Raw genomic sequence first — 19,862 nt, 5'->3', positions numbered from 1 at the left:
AATGGTCCATTTCAAGAATAAACTTTATTAATGGGGATTTTGGTGTACCGGAATGAAAAAAGGGTTTTCTCATTATTCATTTGTATTGTAAAATAATTTTATATCTATGATCGTAGTAGACTAACACTATTATAACTAGTTATTTCGAAAAGAAAACAATAACTTTCGAGCTTTAATTTGATATCTTGGTTATGATGTGATGTTACACATTTTCTATAATAATACATATTGCAATAATCATGTTAATGTCTTCTTTTCAAATCTAAACAGCCTTATACAAAAACCCAACCCTTTTATAAATAAACTAATTTAAAAATTCATCTTATGAGTATAAAAACATAACCTAAGCTTATCATATATTTCGATTAATTTCCACATGGAGAGACAAAGTCTCAACAGTAATATATCTTCTTCTTATATATAAAAATTAATTGCAGTTCGTTAGTCTGACTAAAACTGGAGTATGGCTGGATCGATTTAGCTTTTTTAAATGTTTGTAGATGTCCAGGGAAGGTTTAAATGATGCTAAGTTCGCGGGATCAGCTAGTATGTCATAAATATTTCTTGTTGTAATTTTTTTTATAATAAGACAGCAGGATGAAATGGCCATTGAGATTCAGCAGGCGATTTGAGTGTATGTTAAAGAGAAGCCTCTGTTGGCGATGTCTGGTGGAGTCGCGGCCGTCGCTCCTTCGTTCGCGTTCGTGACCACGTACAGCACGAAAGGCTTCGCGCCGCCTGTAACAATATATCACCTTTAGAATAACTTCTTAATTTTATTTTTTTGTGCTATATTATTTGCAAAACTTAATGCATGCCCCAAAAATACAATACCAAAGCCAATCTAGCTTTTATTGTTCGCATTAACTTTAAACAAAAAAAAAACTTGAATTACACAGGACAAAAGAGGATTTTCTCCACAATTTCTTGATTTACTAGTTCTGATAATTCGAGAAGAATGAGCTGTTCTTAATATTGCTTTCAAAAACATCATTGTCTTAACCATATTCAATGTCTAAGATACGTCATACCTGTTCGTCCGCGTATTCTGAATGTTTCAGCGATATTTCAAGATTGTGCCTACATTGCCTGTTAGAGTTTTCAGTACGAAATCCTCGAGCAAGGAAAGTTAAGGAGTTTTGTAGTAAAGTGTAAAAATCACTAACTATCAATTTTAAAAGTTATAACAGGGATCATCGAATGTTCATGGAGAAGTACGAGTATCTAATAGATCGAGTGGATATAAAGGCTGAAGCTGTGTGTGTGCATATACCATGTAGTAGGTATGAATGAAATACTACTACAAAGTTTAACTGACGATTGCTTTTCAGCTTTTATAAAATAACGAAGGTCTGACTGTCGCTGGCTCTTGGGCTATAAGTAGGTCTTAAAATCTTACTTTGAACGGTAACGAAACCGATGCCGCAGAAGCGATCAGTGCCGACGGCCACGCCAGTGGCTGCCACAGTAGGGTTGGGGATGACCACGAAGTCAGTGAGACAGTTGCCGTTGTTGACGGCTCCAAGAGCTGTGCCCAGGACCGTGTTGTCTGCGCCCTCCACATCACCCGTCACCGTGAATGAGAACGCGTCATTGGCCACCTGGAACAGATAGGTGAAAAGTAACCAGAATTGACTGCAAATCGGTTCTTCACCTTATAGGACAATACCTGCGATTCGCCCAATATATGTACACATAAGTCCAAGTTATTATAACATTTTTTTGTCGTTTATCACTGCTCGGTTTCTAACTTGGAGAGTCGTATATAAAAAGGCTGTATTTATGAGCATTTATACTACAGCGTTTGGGAACTTTTGGTAGGTACCTATTACGAAGTGATTGATGATGGTTTTGGAAGATTGTCACTCGCTCTCAGTCTTTAGTAGTTTTGTATTTTTTCTAGCCATTCTCCTACTTTTCCTATCAGAGTACGATTAAGTACTTATATGTATGTACCTATATTTTGTTTTACGGCCACATACCTATTGTTAGAGCCAAGGCGCACGTGCGTCATTTATCAGTTACAATATCAGACTTAGCTTGTCTTATCTATTTTATATAATTGCTATATTTGCTGTGACTGCGTTACTTTTAGCGAGCCAGTTTTGTGTTATTATCAATTTATTCCTTCCGCTGTGGGTGAAGAATGGTTCAGTGTGAGATTCGAACTGACTCAAAACTTTCATCCATGTTCTGCAGCTGTACACGATCCAGGGTCGCGGTAACTCTTTCGAATGATCCCGTCAGCCCCGACAGGCTCTGATCCTAAGGTGCGCCTTTCAAAGACTTTTATGTATGATTGTAAGGCTAAAAAAAAATGTTCAGGGACACAGAACTTATCTCATAATTGTATTCTCCGAAACGAATTCTATGATAAGATTTCCGTTGATTTTAAATTATAGGCATGAGGATGAAATTACAAGAATTAAATTAAAATATGAAAACAAGCTCCAATACAATAGTGTGATAGATTACCTGTGCATACTGTATAGCACAGTATCCTGCTTCCATTCTGATGCAAATGCCGTAGTTCAAGTTGACGATCTGCCGGGTGCCCGTCACCAGCGAGGCACTGAGCACCGTGTTCGCGGCTGTCCCGTAGTTGAAGCTGTTGATCGTCCCAGTTACACCCGTGTAGTACTGCAGGCAGCCGTTTGGTGCTGGAAAAAAATGTTACTCTTTATATCAAATCACGGCACGCTAGGTCGCTAGGCATATTTTCAGATGGATTCTTGAAGGTGGCCGAAATTCCCTGCAGTGCACCCACATAGTGCAACTTAAATATTGTAAAAAATAATCTGAAGTTGAAGCCATGATAAAAATACCTAACTAGAAAAATTCGTTACCTATTCCTGGACAGTCACATCCAAGCTGCACCAATTTTATGTTCCATCTTCTTGCGAAGGTTGTTGCCAAAGTAGCAGTGACTATGATTGTAATAGCAGTGTTCCCGTTGAAGTCCACGAAGATAGTCTGGCCCGTCAGGTCTCCGCAAAGCAGAGGCACGATGGTGTTCCCGCCCGTTATGGATATGGAGTCCGTCACGCAGTTTCCGTCGCCGTCAGGTTGTGCTAAGACCAGGTCCATGAAGTCTATGCGCAGCTGGGTACAGAAGTGATCACATTTACAGAATGATTCGCTTTAAAATATTTAAGGTATGCAAGATTGAATAATAAAACCAGCTTTTCGGCTGTGGATGGACTGTTGAAACTGTGATAAGTAGGTGGTAATGGTGTAATCATTAGGATTTTAACAAGTGAAGGGCTAGATAGGAATAGGACTGACCTGGCATATATTAGCATTACACCGGTTCACGATCATGGAGCAGGCTGGGCCGCCGGCGTACGCTGCGGGGTAGCCTGGGCTCGTGAAGTAAGTGTTGTTCACATTAGTCGTGGTACCGCATGTCCGAGACACTGGAATACAAATGTAAAATTATGTAAAAGATTATCATCACCGCAGTGTCTATGGCAGACTAACTCTTAAAAATACTTGTATGTCTCCTTGACTTGCTAATGGAATCATTTTGAAGCAGTCTACGAGATAGGTGAGCTGAATAAAAATATCGCTGCTAAAAGTTTCTAAAAGTACCTAGGTATCTAGTGACTTGTGATCAAAGGTTGGTTGTACTTACCGACGCAGCAGCGTCCTCGGCGTGTAGCGCATGTGCCCGTGATGGTACCGTTAAGATTGTTGCATTCCCTGCGCGCCAGACACGTGCCGTTCATGGAGTTGGTAGTCGAGCACTCCGTGTTCGCGAACCGCACGATGCTGACAAACGGGAACACTGCAAAGGTAGGATGTGTAAGTATAGTTACAACCCGTTGGGTAGTTGCAATGGCATTGGCTGTCATCAGTCCTTAAAATATTAAGCGACCAGGGGCTGATCCGGCGCACATTCACCCGTTAGATTAGACTACATTAGGGTAGTACATACATAGGAAGTGCCTAGAGGAGTACACAAGAGAGTATTTAAGGTGAGTACATAAAAAGCAGAAATAAGTATGATGTTACAAGTACTAGGTGTAACTAGGTTGTGGGCATGCCCACCTTGCCCACTATACTAGATTCGATTTACTTGATAAATAAGGATAGTTGAAACTGTATGTAAAAATCTTATTACATTTTTAAATACTCCTATAAAAAGAAGACACAAACATAATTAAGAAAGATAGGTGTGACATCGTGAACAGGGTCCTAGAACCTTCTAGCCCCGAAGACTGAAGAATTTATGGGTATAGCAAGATATACCCTATGCAAGACTTTCAATTTAAGTTTCGATCGCTATTAAGGCCAAAAGGGATCGCGAAGCTTTACAATTTTTTTATTTAATGCGAGAGGGATTTTTTTTGCATCGGCTTTAGAATTGTGATTTAGGTTGTTAAAATATTCGCTGTGCGCAGAGCATTGTGAATTGTAAACCTAGGACAAGGTCTGTTGTTAAAAAGTTACGTGCAATAACTTACATATTTTTCCTTTCCTCCCACCAGTTTCAGTCAGGTTATTGTTTTCGAGCTGGTCGTATTCATCGAAGCCATCGAACTCGTCATCCGGTTCAAACTCGTCCTGGTCGAATCTGTTGATGCTTGTGGCTGCTGCAACTACCACCAACGTTAAAACCATCCACCATTGCGTCGATCCCATTCTTACAAATTCTGATGCTCTCAGCGAGCTCTGCAAGTAAACTAGGTAACTGGCTAAACGAATGTCTCGGTCATTTGTAAGCACTGAGTTAGGGTATCCGCGTCACTGGTCCTAATCTCAATAGAAATGGTAGCGAAATGCGAAGAGAGATGTCAATCATCTATAAATAAAGTGGGTGATAACGGTTGTATGTTTGAACAAGCTGTTAGGGATGTTACCGTTTTTCAGTTAGTGACGGTGTGTTAATATGACGGCGCGAGTGGAAGTATTAGGAAGATTTAGGTTAACGTTTACTGGGTTGTGAGTACTTACTTGAATTATGTGTTACGTGACCTACTTATAAAAATAGTGCAAACGCCTGTTTAATGTATTGATAATAAAAACTATTTTAGGGTTTCTCTTGAATTGAGAACAATAAAACAACTCTCAAAAGTGCGACAATGTCTTCGGCACCTCTGCAGGCTGAACTCGAAGCATTGCCCTAAACAGTGATAATTTTCCCTATTTGCAATCTTGTTTCATTACATATTTTGGCAAACATAATCTCAGTTTCTAAGTATTTGCTGCCTCATTCATTTCTCGAGAACGGCGGCTATGACTGCTCGGATACAATTCCGGGTCTAACGGAAAACGGAAATCGGATCGATAGGATAGGTGTTAGTTTTTTGGGTAGAATTCTACAAAACCTGCGCCAAGTATTTGGAGATTTTCAATGTTTTATAATTAAAATGTGCATAAATGTTACGTGGAGGCATAATTCCAGGTTACCTAATTGTTATTCAGAGTGCACAGTTTTTCTAGACAATACCTACCGACAAACGTGGAGCGAAATGGCTTGAATGCAAGCTCATTTGGAATGTAATTACTTGTCCCAAGTCCATTCATGCTGTATTTCCATTTTGTGGCATTTCTGTTATTCTCACTTTCGCTTGATGGCTTCACTTTGCAGTTCTTAGCCAACTTACATGCTAAACGTTTTTTCTTAGTAGGTACTTACAGCAGTTTTCCGGATCATTGTAATGTTTTAATCTTAAATGATGTGAAGTTAGTATCTGATCTTCTTTACTTCGCGTATGTTCCTAACAGTCGTATCCAGGTGGCAAATTCATCTTAGAGACGTCTATATTGTTTTTGCAAATGTATTTGTTTTGATAAGATAAATTAAGTCATAAAAGTACCAGTTGAAATATAAAATGCTGGGTGACCCAGAGCTTTCTACACTTATGTCTTACACGGTATGTCGTACTACCCATTAATGTTAAGGTAAAATAATCGTTTTACTGTAGTTTAGAATAAAACACGTATGGACATTGACTTTGACTGGAAACTTGTATTAATGTTTTCTTGCTTAGAAACCATAAAGGTAGGTATTGATAATATGTCTACATATATACGATATCTATACATGGTCCTTCACGCAAAAGTGGAGAAAATAATGTCCAATTTCGATACCGCTATCTATAATTTAATACTACCAAATATGGGCTATCCTTATTTAAGCGTTAAATAATTTGTGCGTGTAAAAAACTGGCTTTGAAGCTTGACACGATAAGTAAACGAGTTTTCCGAGTTCCAAAATAGGATAATGCCTTAATCAGTATTTGGTTTAGGTTTCATAGGAAATGTAGAACAACCTGCAGGAGGTTTAGGTGGTCTATCGTCGCCATTTACCTCACTGTTGATGAGTCTGTCTTTTCCCGATTATGATGGAATCTGCCTCCACCGTAACCGAATGCCTTTGAGTGCTTTACAAGGAGCGACTGCCTACCTGACCTCCTCAACCCAGTTACCTGGGTAACCCCTGATTGTCAGACTTTCTGGCTTCGGTCTACTCGGTAGTCGCTGGTCGGTACGTCTACCAAAGATGTTCTTATGACAGCCAGGACCTACAGTTTATAGAACCATCCCAAACTGGGAAGACCTCGTTGTGACATGGTCATCCATCTGCAGACAAACCGTGCCACGCGTTTCTTAACCTTATGGTCGACCCATCCGCGCGGCTGTGACTTAGTTATGAGCTCTGTATGACTAAAAAGTGAGGGTTTAAAAGGGAGGTACTAATGTGAATAATACAAAAAGAAACAACAATAAATGTGACTAAATTTAATTTGTTCTGAAATGTAAAGGTTGAGTAACATCCGTTACTTCTCGTGGAAATGGTATGGTACAAGGTGGTTAACAGCAGGAAATAAGACATCACTAGAAATTGATTGTACCATTGTTAGTACTTTACACATAAATTTTTGATCTTACAGTTTAGAATAGTAAACAATTCGATGACAAATTTATCTTTTGAAAATGATTTTACAATTAGCTATTCTGATTATACATTTCTATCTAGAGAATTATTACAGGTGTAAGAACGGCAAAAAAAACATATTTGGAGGCTTATGTTCAAATCACAGCATTAATAAGACACATCAATGGTACAGTTGTCATCAGAATGTGTTCGATTCGACTTATGCAGTCTATGGCAAAAGGCACATTTTTGTGGGCGGCTATATTATACAGACTTACAATATCTATCACCCCAGATTTATAAATTCAAATCATGGAAATCCAATTCTGCTCACAAAACTTTGTGTCGAAATTGCTTCAAAATTATGGTTTATTGTTGTTTATTGTATATATAAAAAAACAATATAAAAACCTTGTATTTTTGACTGATTGAATAAAAGGTGATTGATCTCGACACTAAGATTTATTAACATTATTTGGATACACAATATGGATTGAAACAAACAATATTAAGAAATTTTCTCTATCGGGTAACATTTTTTTTGTATTTATAAGAAAACAAAAATAGAATTATTACGAATAATGAGCATTGTTTCAAACAGTGATCAACACTTAATATAGAAGACATTGTACTGGATGGGTATCGGTGGTGTGGTTTTGGGAGGGTGATAAACACTTTAGTCCAGGGCAGTGAACAAATTAACTTCGACAGTAAAGTGGCAAATAACAAAATGTTAGTAAATCACACTTCTGGCAAAATCTACAAACTATATATTTTTAAACACATTAAAATCCATATCTATTTCCTCAACATAATATATCTCAACTTTTTACACTCAACTATAAAAAATAGGTATATAAAAAGAATTTAAAAACACGTCATTGGTAATAAATTATCTTGTGACTTAGTCAACATACTTAACTATGCACTTAAAAATAAACATTACACGTGAAGAAAAAGATACAAACGTATTCATATGACAGTAACTGAAACTGTAGTCTGTCTGTATGGAAGAAGCTAGAACACAAGTAGTGAGGTACGATTTTATACAGAAGACGAGCTTAGTACCTACTACGTATTTTTCACAATAACTAAAATTAAGGTTTTATTTAAAAATATGGCATCTACCGACATGTTTATGGCAATTACTTGGTCATAATAGACGACGTCGTGTCACTACAACACCTGATTTCAAAACTGCCTTAACAGAACGATAGTTCTTTATAATATTACAATTATTATCTATTCCCGTAAATTAAGTCATTAAATTTAAGGCCTCATTTAATTTTGTAACGTTTCAAAGGCGTGATGACTGTTGAAGTCATTCTCTAGTCTATTTACATAGTTCCTCGCGAAACATCTACACTTCAGACTAGAGGTTATCCTTACACGACAATCAGGCTGCTTTGTGAGTTCACAACAAGATTGATGGTCAAAAAATAAATTATAGCACAAAATATACCTTTTGGTTCCATTTTCATCTACACAGAAAAAGAGATTGCGGCTTTGCGCAGGATAGGTACACATAAAACTAAATGCAAGAAACAGTGGCAAGATTACAGTGCGTCTACATTCCTTATGGCTGGGTCGCGTACACACGCGGATTACAAGCTCATCTGTTGTAATAATTTAGTACATTTATAATATCTTGGTCATACTGGGGAACTACTGAAAACTGCAAAATCGCTTCCTAGTTTTTATATGAAAAAGAAAATTAATAATTACTTACTGAATTTACGAAAGCATGCAGCAATTTTTTCTCGTAACATAGACCTTTTAGAACTCTAGCGTTCGTTTGCAGTTATCAGTATTCTTGCTAAATTTTGATGCCGAAGCTTACGAGGAAGGGATTAATGTAAACGGCGAATACATTGTATTGTAATAAAAGCATTTCATTCAAGTTAGGGTAGAAACGTTATGAATATTTACAGGCTGGGCTCATACAATACGAACTATAAGTACAGAGGCAAGAAGCGATATTAAAATGAAACTATAGGTATCTCTGCAAATGTTAGACGTTAATATTAATTAAATTCTACATTTGAAAATACGTAATTAGGTAAGTATAACTTACAGTAGCACAAAATACTAGTGACTATTTAAGATGGCAATTGCGTTTATAGTAAATATTTAAAGATATAGATATAAAAGTGTGAACGTGCGGCTCGCGCACTAACTGGACGGAGGCAATAAGGCTGGTTCCAGACATTCCTCACTAGATTGCCTAAAGCACTTCGTAACACATAAGTTAACATTATATTATTCGCTACGTCATTAATTTTCTATAATATTTAACTGTTATTATAATAAAAAAGTACAATAAATATATATTATCGCATGTCTGTACGATGAAACATGTTGGTTCTCTTTGCCGGACAATGTCATGGCAATCTGTTGGTGATATGACAATGTGAAAATAAAAACAAACTTTAATAAATCGAGACTAGAAAGTGTAAAATTTGAACGTTTCAATAATACGACCTTAGGTTGTGCGTGAGCCGTCTTCTGCCTTTAACAAATACCTTTTACGAGTATGAACGAGGTTGTAGAAAATTCGCAGGTACGTTACCGGTATTTAAAATTTTATAGTTGCTTTAAGCCTAATATGGCAAGGTTTCATTCCTGAATATTATTGCCAGGCGTAACTGAAACTTAGCTCGTACTATTGAAACAAACGTCCGTACATTAATACTAACATACACCTACTTACTGATATTAACGCGACAATAATATTAAAAGATAATATCTTGGATATTCCTTGCTCTCTTATTGATTAACTTACGATAAATTAACTAATCATATCTAATGAATACTTAGAGCTCTTAATTCACGGTGTTTCTATGGACACCATTGCTGTTGTAGTGAGCAACTTTTGAGGAATTTATATCTTCCTTAACATTTGTAACGGATTTAAGATAAAATATTGCCTCAATGGACTATTACAGATAATTTACAATGTAGGTACCTACAGAAAAAATAATTACTGAGTGAAATAAAAATGAAGATAATATTTTTCGAATCACCTAAGGCAAAGGTCTGAATACTAATCAGTGATTAAGTACTGGTTGTAATCCATAAGGAAACTAAAACAATAGCGACCAGATTATGTCAGACTCAAATCATCGATGACTTGGATGGCAGCCGATAGTCACAGCCTTTTCACACTTGCGGATTTTCAGCACTAGGGACAAACCGAGTTACATCGTATACGTAAACGAACCGAGTGAATTTATTAGTGGTGTGAAAACATTGTTACACCTACGGATGTCCAACAAAAATTGTCATCTACTGGTTTTAGAGGACGTTTAAAACCGTTTGTCGCAACAGTGAATATACACATGCAACACTTTTCGAGGTGATCGGTTTAAAAAATCCGCCAGTGTGAAAGTGCTGCTAAATCCAAACGACTCGAGTTGATACAGTGACGACGTCTTTCCGAATTGATTTGAGAATTGAGTGCTGTATCTCTTAACGTGTGACACTATTGACTTCAGTGTAGGGGATTCATATTATGACTTATTTTTTACAATTCACTTCTGCACCTGAATATAATTAAACAGCACAGTGTAGCAATGGTGTCGCAAAACCTGCCCCATTAAAATATTTGTCATTTTTAATTTACATCATATAGTTATCTATAATATACGGGTGTTTTGGGATCTGTATCATGACTAATCGAGTCATTTACAATTAAAAGGTATATATTATGTAAAGCGATTTCCTTGGTAATGCTGTTGTGTTGTACGTATTGTGACTTTATGACGTGAGAATCGTATGGTTAATTGATGGTTTACGCGGTACTTAATTACTTGCTCAAATTAAGTACCATTTATTAAGTAAATATTTTTTGAGAGATTTTTCTACATTCACTGGGAACTTGGTAGTCGTTGAATGTAACACTGGTGATGTTTGTGTTCGCTTTTACAAAATATACAGTAAGCGTGTCGGCGGCGGTCACAGCACGCCGTAGAACGTGTCCATCAGGGTGGCGTCCAGGTCACACTCCAGGAAGATGCTCTCACTGCACTCCTCCTGGAAAGTACAAAACATTATGTTACAAACAAACACCCATGAGTCAAAGAGAAGATTTTTTCATGAGTCAAAGAACAGATTTTTTAAGCAAACTGTACCAAAGGCGCATTAAGTTTAAGATGCACCAGTCGTTCTGTATGGATCAGTGTTGGTGTTGAAAAAGAGGGAGCAATAAGAGGGGTCTAGATGGATGTGTGGGGAAACAAGAGTGTACAAAATGAAGAATGACAGGGAGTTTGAAAATAGTAAAGTAGCGTTAGTGATAGAAAAAATGAGATTCCAACTTTTTCTCGTGGTGAGGCCTTTTAATGAGGCAGGATGAAATACATTTCACTAAAAGTGTATAAAATATGAATTTGCATGGATGGACAGGGAGAGGTAAACCAAACTATGGTGATTGCCTGATTGATGACATGAGTAAGAAGAGAGTATGGAGGACAACTAAGAGGAACAGAAAAGTGTGAAGTATCAGCGATACTGAATGCATACAGAGGAAAGATTTGATTGCTGAATTGAATCGAATAGGCTCCAGAACGACTGAAACGATTTCAATAATTTTATTCGTTCACTGATAGGAAGCTACACTTTCTGCACTGAATATGTTATAATAAGTCGTATGATATGAATATGTTGTCCCTGGGACGCGGGTGGAACCGCCAGAGTAATATAAGCGAGATATACACTGATAGGAAGCTACACATTCTGCACTGAATATGGGCTAATAAGTCATATGATATGCATATTTTTGTCCTTGGGACGCGGGTGGAACCACCAGAGTAATATAAGCGAGATATACCTGTGAGGTGTGCGTGGCGGGCGGCTGGTCGCCGCCCCGCCTCGCGTGTCATTTGGACGTCTTGGGCAGGTGGCGCTTCATGTGCAGCGCGAGGTGGTCGGAGCGCGCGAACGAGCGCTCGCACACGGCGCACTTGAAGGGCTTGGCGCCCGTGTGCTTGCGGTAGTGGCGCGTCAGCTCGTCCGAGCGCGCGAACCGCCACTCGCACTCCGGCCACTGACACGTGTACGGCTTCTCACCTGCCGACATACAACGCCCACCTCTACAGTTGCTGCTGCCCACTACACATCGCCAGGTCACTATCAACGAGGTATTAAATACAATTAGACCACAACCTACGGCGATAGCGTGCAGCTTCGCGATGTTGCTGGCGAGGCTAATAAGTCGTCAGCTTCGGTCAGGAAGTTCCTCAACTTCCTCATGAATCATGAGCTCAGTCAATACGAGGGTAATATGTAGGTAGGTACCTTATGAAGCTTAGACTGATATTTTTTGTGTATATTGATAATTTATTTAGTAAATGTACTTCCAGCATTAAATACTATTTTTGTTTGTTGTTGAAAATATTGATATTTAACATTTATAATGAGCGTTTTAGAAAATGGAGGACACTGAATAAAAGCGACCGTAGATCATGTAAGATTCATACAGTGACATGCTTATGTTATCGATACAGTACCGCTACTGTAATCCTGTCATAACACCGACTCACGTCTCAAGCTATTTCCAGAAACCGGCCGAAGGTAATTTGCCTAATCGGCAAGCTTTGTTGACTTTCATAATTTCAGTTCAACGTCAATGAACTTTACCACGTGTCCGAGGATTGATTGTATGACCAGCCTATACTTAGGTCCAAGTTTAAGAAAGTTCGTTATTTAGGTAAGAAATACGTGCTAAATAAACTGGACAAGTGACAATATGGGCACTGTGGTGAAACTTATACGTTAGGCACGATGTAAGTTGTATCACAGTAGGTACTGAGGTACATTGTTGTCATTAGCTACATCTGTTACTTTCGCTTGGCTCGAGTAGTCCGCGTAAGTATCATGGAGACTGTCGGTTAAATTAAAATGTTTGACTTCATTAACACTTACATGTTGACGTACTGAGTAAATTCGCAATGCCACATGATTTTGGCAAGTATTCGCAGTGGCTACATAACTTAAAAGTAAATTAATACCTGTATGTATTCTCTGGTGTGCTTTTAGATGCGAACTCTTCGTGTAGACCTTGGTACATCCTGAAACAAATCGGGCATCGTTAAAAACATTCCGTTTTGGCGTAACATAGTTTTGACTCTCTCGGTAAGCAGAATATTAGTGCACGTGAATAATGTATTCTGAAATATGGGTGGTAAGATAAATCGGTGCCTAAAGATGCGCAAAAAACAGAGATGGAGGATACTAATAACACAATAGAAGAAAGTAATATGAGGAAAAAAATAGTTCATAAAATATTTGTAATTGTTGTAATTATTTGCGTGAATGTCAATAGATGTAACAGGATGCAGTCTGGACCGCCTTGAGCACTGCAACTTTTCGTGTGATGGCGTGTTCGTACCATACTTCAGCTCAAGCAGACTAACAGCACTGGCCAGTACGAGTGAGGTTTCACGTCAAAACTGGATATAGGTATGGATATATACTTTTCATACGACTGTAGCAAATGAGGAACCATTTCGGAAAATAGGTGAAACAGCGGGAGCCGGTGCATCGTTATCACTTGATGCGTTTTAAGAAGTATAATTGAGTACTGAGGAGATTAACAGATTTAATGAGTTAAAACGTATCTGCTCAGTGGGTAGGTTATGCAACTCTAAGACTGTCACAGGGATTTGGGAGAAGTGGCTGGTTAACCAGTTGGTGGCTGGTGACCTGACCGTCAGGTCTTCTGAATATAAGGTACCTATGAAGTCGCAGTGGTGGACCCTCCTCTTCTCGAGCTCTGGATTATTCCGGCGGTTGTACTTGACGTGCGGCGGGTGCGCCAGGCGCGCGTGCGGCGGCGGCGCGTGCGGGCCCGCTGGCTGCGGCGCCGGCGCCGGCAGCTGCACGCCCTGCGACATCGCCTGCATCGGAACAAACTACTTTATTCATTTATGATTTGCTACCTGTCCGTAATCTTTCAGATTCCAAGGGTTATGTTGGAGCTTTGGTGTCACTTTCAATTTCTTCAAATTATTTATTTTAGCAAATGAGCATCACACTTAGCATGATTTGATGTTGTGGTAGTCACCTGGGGATGGTGGTGCGGGTGCGGGCCGGGATGCGGCGGCACGTGCGGCGCCCGCAGCAGCGGCGGCGGGTGGTAGGGAGGCGGCGGCGTGCGTCGGCCTGCTCCCTGTGAATAACACACCACATGTTGCTGCACTCATACATACTAGCCAATGTCTCCAATCGGCACATATCAAATCAACATAAATAACTGCACATACATTGTGCGGGCCTTACCACCGTGCTGATTGCAACTGTTACAACAAATAACATCCGACTGCTCTTGTCATTCATAACTCTACTGCAATTGAATAGAATTCATAAACAGATATCGCTTAGCAATAGATGGTACCATCTGTCGCGTACGCAAGCAGCGCTAGCTCACTCGAGTGGCGTGTTACCTGCATGGTGTTCCCGGGACTGCCCTGCTCAGAGCTGGGCGGCGTCAGCGGGGACATGTAGACGAGCCGCGAGGGGGGATACTTGGCGAAGGAGGTGTTCGGCTGGTGCTGCGGCTGATGCTGCGGCGGCTGCGGGTGCGCGTACGTGGGCGGCGCGCACAGCCTCTCCGTCTTGATCTCGAGGGGACTGAGTAGCGGGGTGGCGCACTCTTCCAGTAGTGCGTCGTCAGCTTCGAGCTTGACGTGCGTGGAGCCGAGGGGCGCGAGCATGTTCGCGTTCTCTGGGTCGATGTTTCTGATGGAGGACGCGATGTCCTCCCACAGTGCGGGCCGGAGGAATGCATCGTCGCGTGAAGAGGTTCCGCCGTCGAAAAGGTCCATGTGGGCGGGCGCGAGTGAGGCGCCCTCCTGCTTACACAGCAGCGACTCTAGCTCAGATGTCTGCAACAAAACAAACACACAATGTTTGGTGATTTGCAGATCTTTATCGAAGCAGTATTATGAAAATCCCATTCAAATGCTAATAATACATTAGAAAGTCCTCTTGATTTAATGTGTAAAGCTTTTGACTACAAAGAAGTCCCTGTAGCTTTAAGAGCGATAAACTTATGAATTTATAAACGTCTTTATACCTGTAACACATTATCACGTTGGAATGTCACGGTGCCTTGTTGCCAAATGGTATACTGTCGCGTTAATCAAACATTAAAATTATTGCAGGAGAGATTTCAGAGAAAATCAGTTTCTCTGTGAGTCATAACATCGTAAGGTTTAGTGCTTTTCCCACAACCTACCTAAAATATAACATTCAATACACATTCACCCATGCTTCAGTTTTTTTGTCTTTGTAATAATGACACTGAACTGGCTACATAATAATTGGACATTTTTACTTGTTTTCTCGAGTGATCTACTGATAATTCTGCTAGTTGACAAAGATTTTATCTATAAAAATGAAAAGTTAGTTTCATGTTTCCAGAGAATGATTGGCTACATCAATCATACTTAAGAGGGTTAAAGTTCCGATTAACATTATGTATTTACACAATTTTGTACAATTTCTCCGAAGTCGATGGGCAAGCATTGGAGCGCTCGCGCCGGGCGGCGCGCCGTGCGATATTAGCATACAATGGCGGTGGGCCCACGCTCACGCGCAGGTGACGAGCAAGAGCTTTCATATCGGATCATTTCATACATATACATTTTGGGATGAGAATTAGCTAGCGTTGAAATGAAATCAAACGGCATGGATAAAAACTAAACCACTATTCTTTCAGAAACCGAAACAGGGAAAGCCAAGGAAATTATTTAATAAGACGCGATCTCACTTAGAAAGTTTTTAATCTCTCAACATCTTTTACTATAAGTACCTACCTTAAATTACGGTACCTACGTCGTTTACGAGAGACAATAAAATGAATGCAGTTACCGTAAAACTTGTATACCTAGTGATTGTTGAGTGTGGTGTGGAGTAAAATGCAAGTGCTATAGATAACGCTAGCTATGTGCGCGTACACCTGCGCTGTTGAGCTGTTCCTCAACTTTGAGCAGTGACGGACCAGTTCCTTGAAAGTTCCTAGAAAGGTTTATTCCGGCGGTACTTGAATTACAATAATTGTTTCAGACTATTCGTGTAATAAGTTCTATAAAAGACGACCAATTCTTATGGAATAGAGTCATGTAATAGATCTCGTGGTAAAAGCAGTTTATTAACAATGCCTTGAGGAAAAGACACTTTCACAATCTTTACTTACAAGAGAAGGATTTCCTCGATCGAACCATTGTATATCATCAATAGTTTCTTGGTGCTAATGCGTTGATGTAAGAATCTATAAAAGTTGAATTCGTTTCTCATTTTCAATAAAAAGCATCAGCCATACAGTGGCACGTGACAACTTTCTTCATTTTTCAAGGATTTTCGCAGTTTCTCTGCAGTCAGAATAAAAAAGTTAAAATAACTGTGTTTGCGTGTTTACCATTTTGTTAATACTTATTAAGAAAAGGTTCTTCTTTGTTTGAAATAATCTATTAATTTTAAATGTACGTAGATTTCGTAAGTAGGTATCCTCTACTCATTACATAGATAATTTAGCTTACTAGGTAAATGGTATGTAGTAATTTCCTATTAGTTCACACCTTGATAGAATATGTAAATATTGATAAGTTTTACTGTATTATCTGTTTCCTTTTCTATTGTTTATGAATGTTTTAACTTACTATACTTATCTACTAAGTATACGTCGAGATAGGTAATGTTTGAAGCGTTGTTACTTTTTACTGTAAAATAGAACGCAATTCGTGCATGGTCGGTAATTCGATTCGTTTTTATTGGCGAATAGGTGAAATAGAGTTAAAGCAATCGGTGAGCCCGGTCGGCAGCGATCGGAACCTCTTTGGAACAGCGTGGTGTCGCAAGTGCGCCGGACCGCGCGAATTCCTTCCATGACCTTTGCGGATCGAACGATTGCGCAGTGGCTCCTCCACCGCGACTAGACGAGCTTGAGCAACAACACATAGACTATACTGCCACAGAACACCTCTAGCCATCTCACAGCTTTCATACACAAGCGTTACATATTATGTTCTTTTCACTAGTTACTTTTTAGCGGGTTGTGTTTTAAACATGTCTCATGACTAGAATTACATACAAACTTTTTATTGTAATTTGTATTAGTGACGTGATTATCTCAATATTTCAAGTTGTTCAGTTCTAAGTAAATTAGAACATTTGTAAAAAAAATGCCTTCATTGAAAAACTTATATTATTTTACAGTTACAGAAAGAACCTTCTCATCTCCACCTATGCGTATTTTGCACAAAATAATGGAATTTAGTACCTAATCATCAAAGAGTATTTTTTCATTCTCAGAATTTTCATAGCGGACTTCATTTTAAAGCATTTTGTAGCTTTTATTTGGAACGATCTGTAAAAGCTGCGACATATCTGTGTGCAAAGTAAGTTTTATTCTATGCGTTGGGCGGTTCGCCGGCACCGTATTCGCTTCGGTTTAGCTCATTTACGAAGCCAGCTAAATCAGTCGGCTTATACCGAACAGACAGCTATTGTGAAATGAAAGAACCTCCCGCGGATTTGCACCGGCCAGTGATGAAACACGCACTTGCACCAGATTATATCTCAAATCTAATAGATTGTTGTTGTTATTTATTTCGACCGCTGAATGTGGCAAGTGGCCCAGCGCCAGTCAACTCCTAAAGTTTACTGAGGTCGCTTACATTCATAGTTCATTTCATTGTTCATGGTAGGATTTACCTGCTTACAAAAGATAAGTTCAAAAGAAATGTTGGTTTGTTATGGACACCCAGGGATTTCGGGATCTGTCCAGTGGAAAATCCATCCCAGGGTTTTCCATCACCAAGATAGTGAAATGGCGCATCGGAAATCGCCAACTTTTATCAAACCTTGTTAACTAATGTCCATTTTTGAGGTGCTTTCTAGTGGTTCGTCGCCCATGGGTCTCATATATACATAAGTCGTCCAGTAAACTGGCAAGTGGCAAAATATTATTCGAAAAAATATGAGATAACATCGTTTGTGGCACTGTATGCCATCTTAGTACCTGTACTTACTTTTACTTGTCTCTATTCCGACAAAAATATATAGATATTTTATCGCACACTAATTAGGCAATAGGCAATTTGATTATAACCGAAGTGCGGGAGCGGACTAAATCTCTTCGTATCGGTCGTCGATACCTCTATCACTTAATATATACTTTTATAATTTGAATAAATAATTTAGGTTTATATCAGCTGTTAGGCTGATACTATCTACTGCGTATGACTGGCTAAAAATGAAGGCAGGCACCTATTCGTATTATTAAATCCATAAAGGTACACACTATCATTGACTTATCACCAACATATTTTATGTACAACCACTTACATTAATATTTCCTATCAATTAAACATGTACATAAATAATGTTATCTGTTGTATATCTTTGACGAATGGTGCGAAAGTGCATGAGTATTTGTGCAATAGGTATAATGAAATGGAATGGCAATAGATAGGAAGTGTGTAAAAAATCTCGTGTTGTGATTGGTGCCTCTGGAGATAATAAGTTTGATCATGAATAGAATGGTTGAGCGTCGCGACGGTGTGCACGTGCTACGCGTTCGCCGACCAATGACGGACGAGCTGACGTCACGTAGGAAATTACACGCCATTATGTTGTTTTGTACGACGCGACGCACTGAGCGCTCTATGCGACTGTAGCGTACGGCCTCCTGCGTGCCTCATCTTTCTCTAAGCAACATTCTTCTTTCCCTGTAAGATGATATGTCCTTGACAGTTCATAATTTAAAAGTATATGTCCTAGCTAAATTTTATTATATCGACTTAGTTGTTGAAGAAATTTAAATAGGAATTACCGGTTTTGAAACGGGCGAAAAAATTGAACTGTCAGGGAAAATTATATTATCACGAAAGCATTACCCACCTGCAAGCACTAAGTGCAGTGTCCTACAAATCCGCTCGTGCCCTGCGTACGAAGCCAATAATTCCTGGATTTCAATAGTGTCCTAATGTTTACCAGCAGATAGAAGGCAACCAGTATGTCCGAAATTAAGTATCTTTGGATTTTTGGCTAAGTTATAATTTAGTAGGTATACTAACCTAGCTAGTGTTTTTTTATATGCAATATTTAATATATAAGTTTAACCTTTTCGTATAAGTTGTTTGGCGGATAGTATTGCAAGAAATTACCAGGTATTCAATTTTAGTGTTTGTGTAAATAATGTAATACGCTTTTCCTGCCTTTGGAACAGCCTCCTACATGGACGTCTACCTGAGTACTCCATAAAAGATAACTTCATAGCGTGTAAAGTACATAAGTGCAAAACACCTTAAATTTTAAGTTTGATTAAAAATGCAGTAAAAACGAAAACTATCGACAGTACAACAGTTACCACGCCAATGTAATATCAAAAATGAAAGTAGAATAGATCCAAAAATAATAATTAGTAAGTATACCAAGTCAACCTGATATCTATAAAAGTGATAGCAAAACTAGTTTCTAACAAATGAACTTCGAATAAAATATTTAAAACATAAAACGCGTTGCAACATCAAAAAGCTTTTTATTGAAAATAAAATATAATATATTAACAAGCACCGAGGGAGAGATCCGAGAGTACTCGTTGCAGATTTTGTTATAAGAGGTCAATTTTTTAAACCGTACTGAATAAAAATTTTCGATCTAAATTAACAGGCAATGCCAGAGGTCAGAGGAGGGCAAAGCACTTTGTGTATGTAGGTAGTACTCACGAACCTTCCTGCCGTCCCCCCGGGAGCGTGTGCTAATTAGGGAACGCATATTATGACAATCTACTATTTGATCCGTTTCACCGAACTATTCATTGGCAGTTTTGATGATCTAATCGTTATTATAATAAACCTGTTTTTAATGGCCGTGCTTTTACTTTGGCAAGTATTTTAATTGAAAACATTTTTATTGGATTTAGAGGTACCTCCGTGTAATCAAGCTCGCATATTCGGTGCGGCGGGCTCACCTCAAC

At 38.9% G+C, this 19,862-nt stretch overlaps 2 protein-coding genes across 4 annotated transcripts in view; both read right to left on the bottom strand.

Annotated features, from left to right (window-relative positions):
- Positions 1-64: 64 nt before the first annotated feature.
- On the bottom strand, positions 65-4,792 carry LOC110374611 (uncharacterized). The gene is made up of 7 exons (XM_021332399.3): positions 4,467-4,792; positions 3,635-3,787; positions 3,286-3,416; positions 2,847-3,102; positions 2,476-2,660; positions 1,400-1,601; positions 65-738 (listed from the first exon to the last, which is right to left on the bottom strand). Exons 1-7 carry the CDS (start codon positions 4,642-4,644, stop codon positions 617-619), a joined length of 1,227 nt encoding a protein of 408 aa, XP_021188074.3. The 5' UTR covers positions 4,645-4,792; the 3' UTR covers positions 65-616.
- Positions 4,793-6,732: 1,940 nt separating this feature from the next.
- LOC110374594 (dendritic arbor reduction protein 1) overlaps positions 6,733-19,862 on the bottom strand; it is a 60,582-nt gene continuing 47,452 nt past the window's right edge. For 2 of the 3 annotated variants that reach the window (XM_021332360.3, XM_021332362.3), the window contains exons 3-8: positions 14,326-14,766; positions 13,947-14,051; positions 13,617-13,794; positions 12,892-12,951; positions 11,712-11,950; positions 6,733-10,915 (exon numbers count right to left, since the gene is read on the bottom strand). In XM_021332360.3, the coding sequence (XP_021188035.3) occupies positions 11,760-11,950; positions 12,892-12,951; positions 13,617-13,794; positions 13,947-14,051; positions 14,326-14,766 (975 nt within the window). In that variant the 3' untranslated portion in view covers positions 6,733-10,915; positions 11,712-11,759. The remainder of the gene's footprint in view (positions 10,916-11,711; positions 11,951-12,891; positions 12,952-13,616; positions 13,795-13,946; positions 14,052-14,325; positions 14,767-19,862) is intronic. The other variant, XM_021332361.3, reaches the window with a different exon arrangement.

The sequence above is a fragment of the Helicoverpa armigera genome, chromosome 1 (assembly GCF_030705265.1).
Source record: "Helicoverpa armigera isolate CAAS_96S chromosome 1, ASM3070526v1, whole genome shotgun sequence".
In the NCBI taxonomy this organism is placed as follows: Eukaryota; Metazoa; Arthropoda; class Insecta; order Lepidoptera; family Noctuidae; genus Helicoverpa; species Helicoverpa armigera.
This window is presented reverse-complemented; position numbering and strand designations above follow the sequence as displayed.

Coding starts and splice junctions, on each gene's coding strand:
- LOC110374611 (XM_021332399.3), bottom strand. CDS start 4,644: ATGGGATCGACGCAATGGTGGATGGTTTTAACGTTGGTGGTAGTTGCA. Junction 3,417..3,634: donor CCGAGGACGCTGCTGCGTCG/GTAAGTACAACC, acceptor TTTGTATTCCAG/TGTCTCGGACATGCGGTACC. Junction 3,103..3,285: donor GTAATGCTAATATATGCCAG/GTCAGTCCTATT, acceptor TTCTGTACCCAG/CTGCGCATAGACTTCATGGA.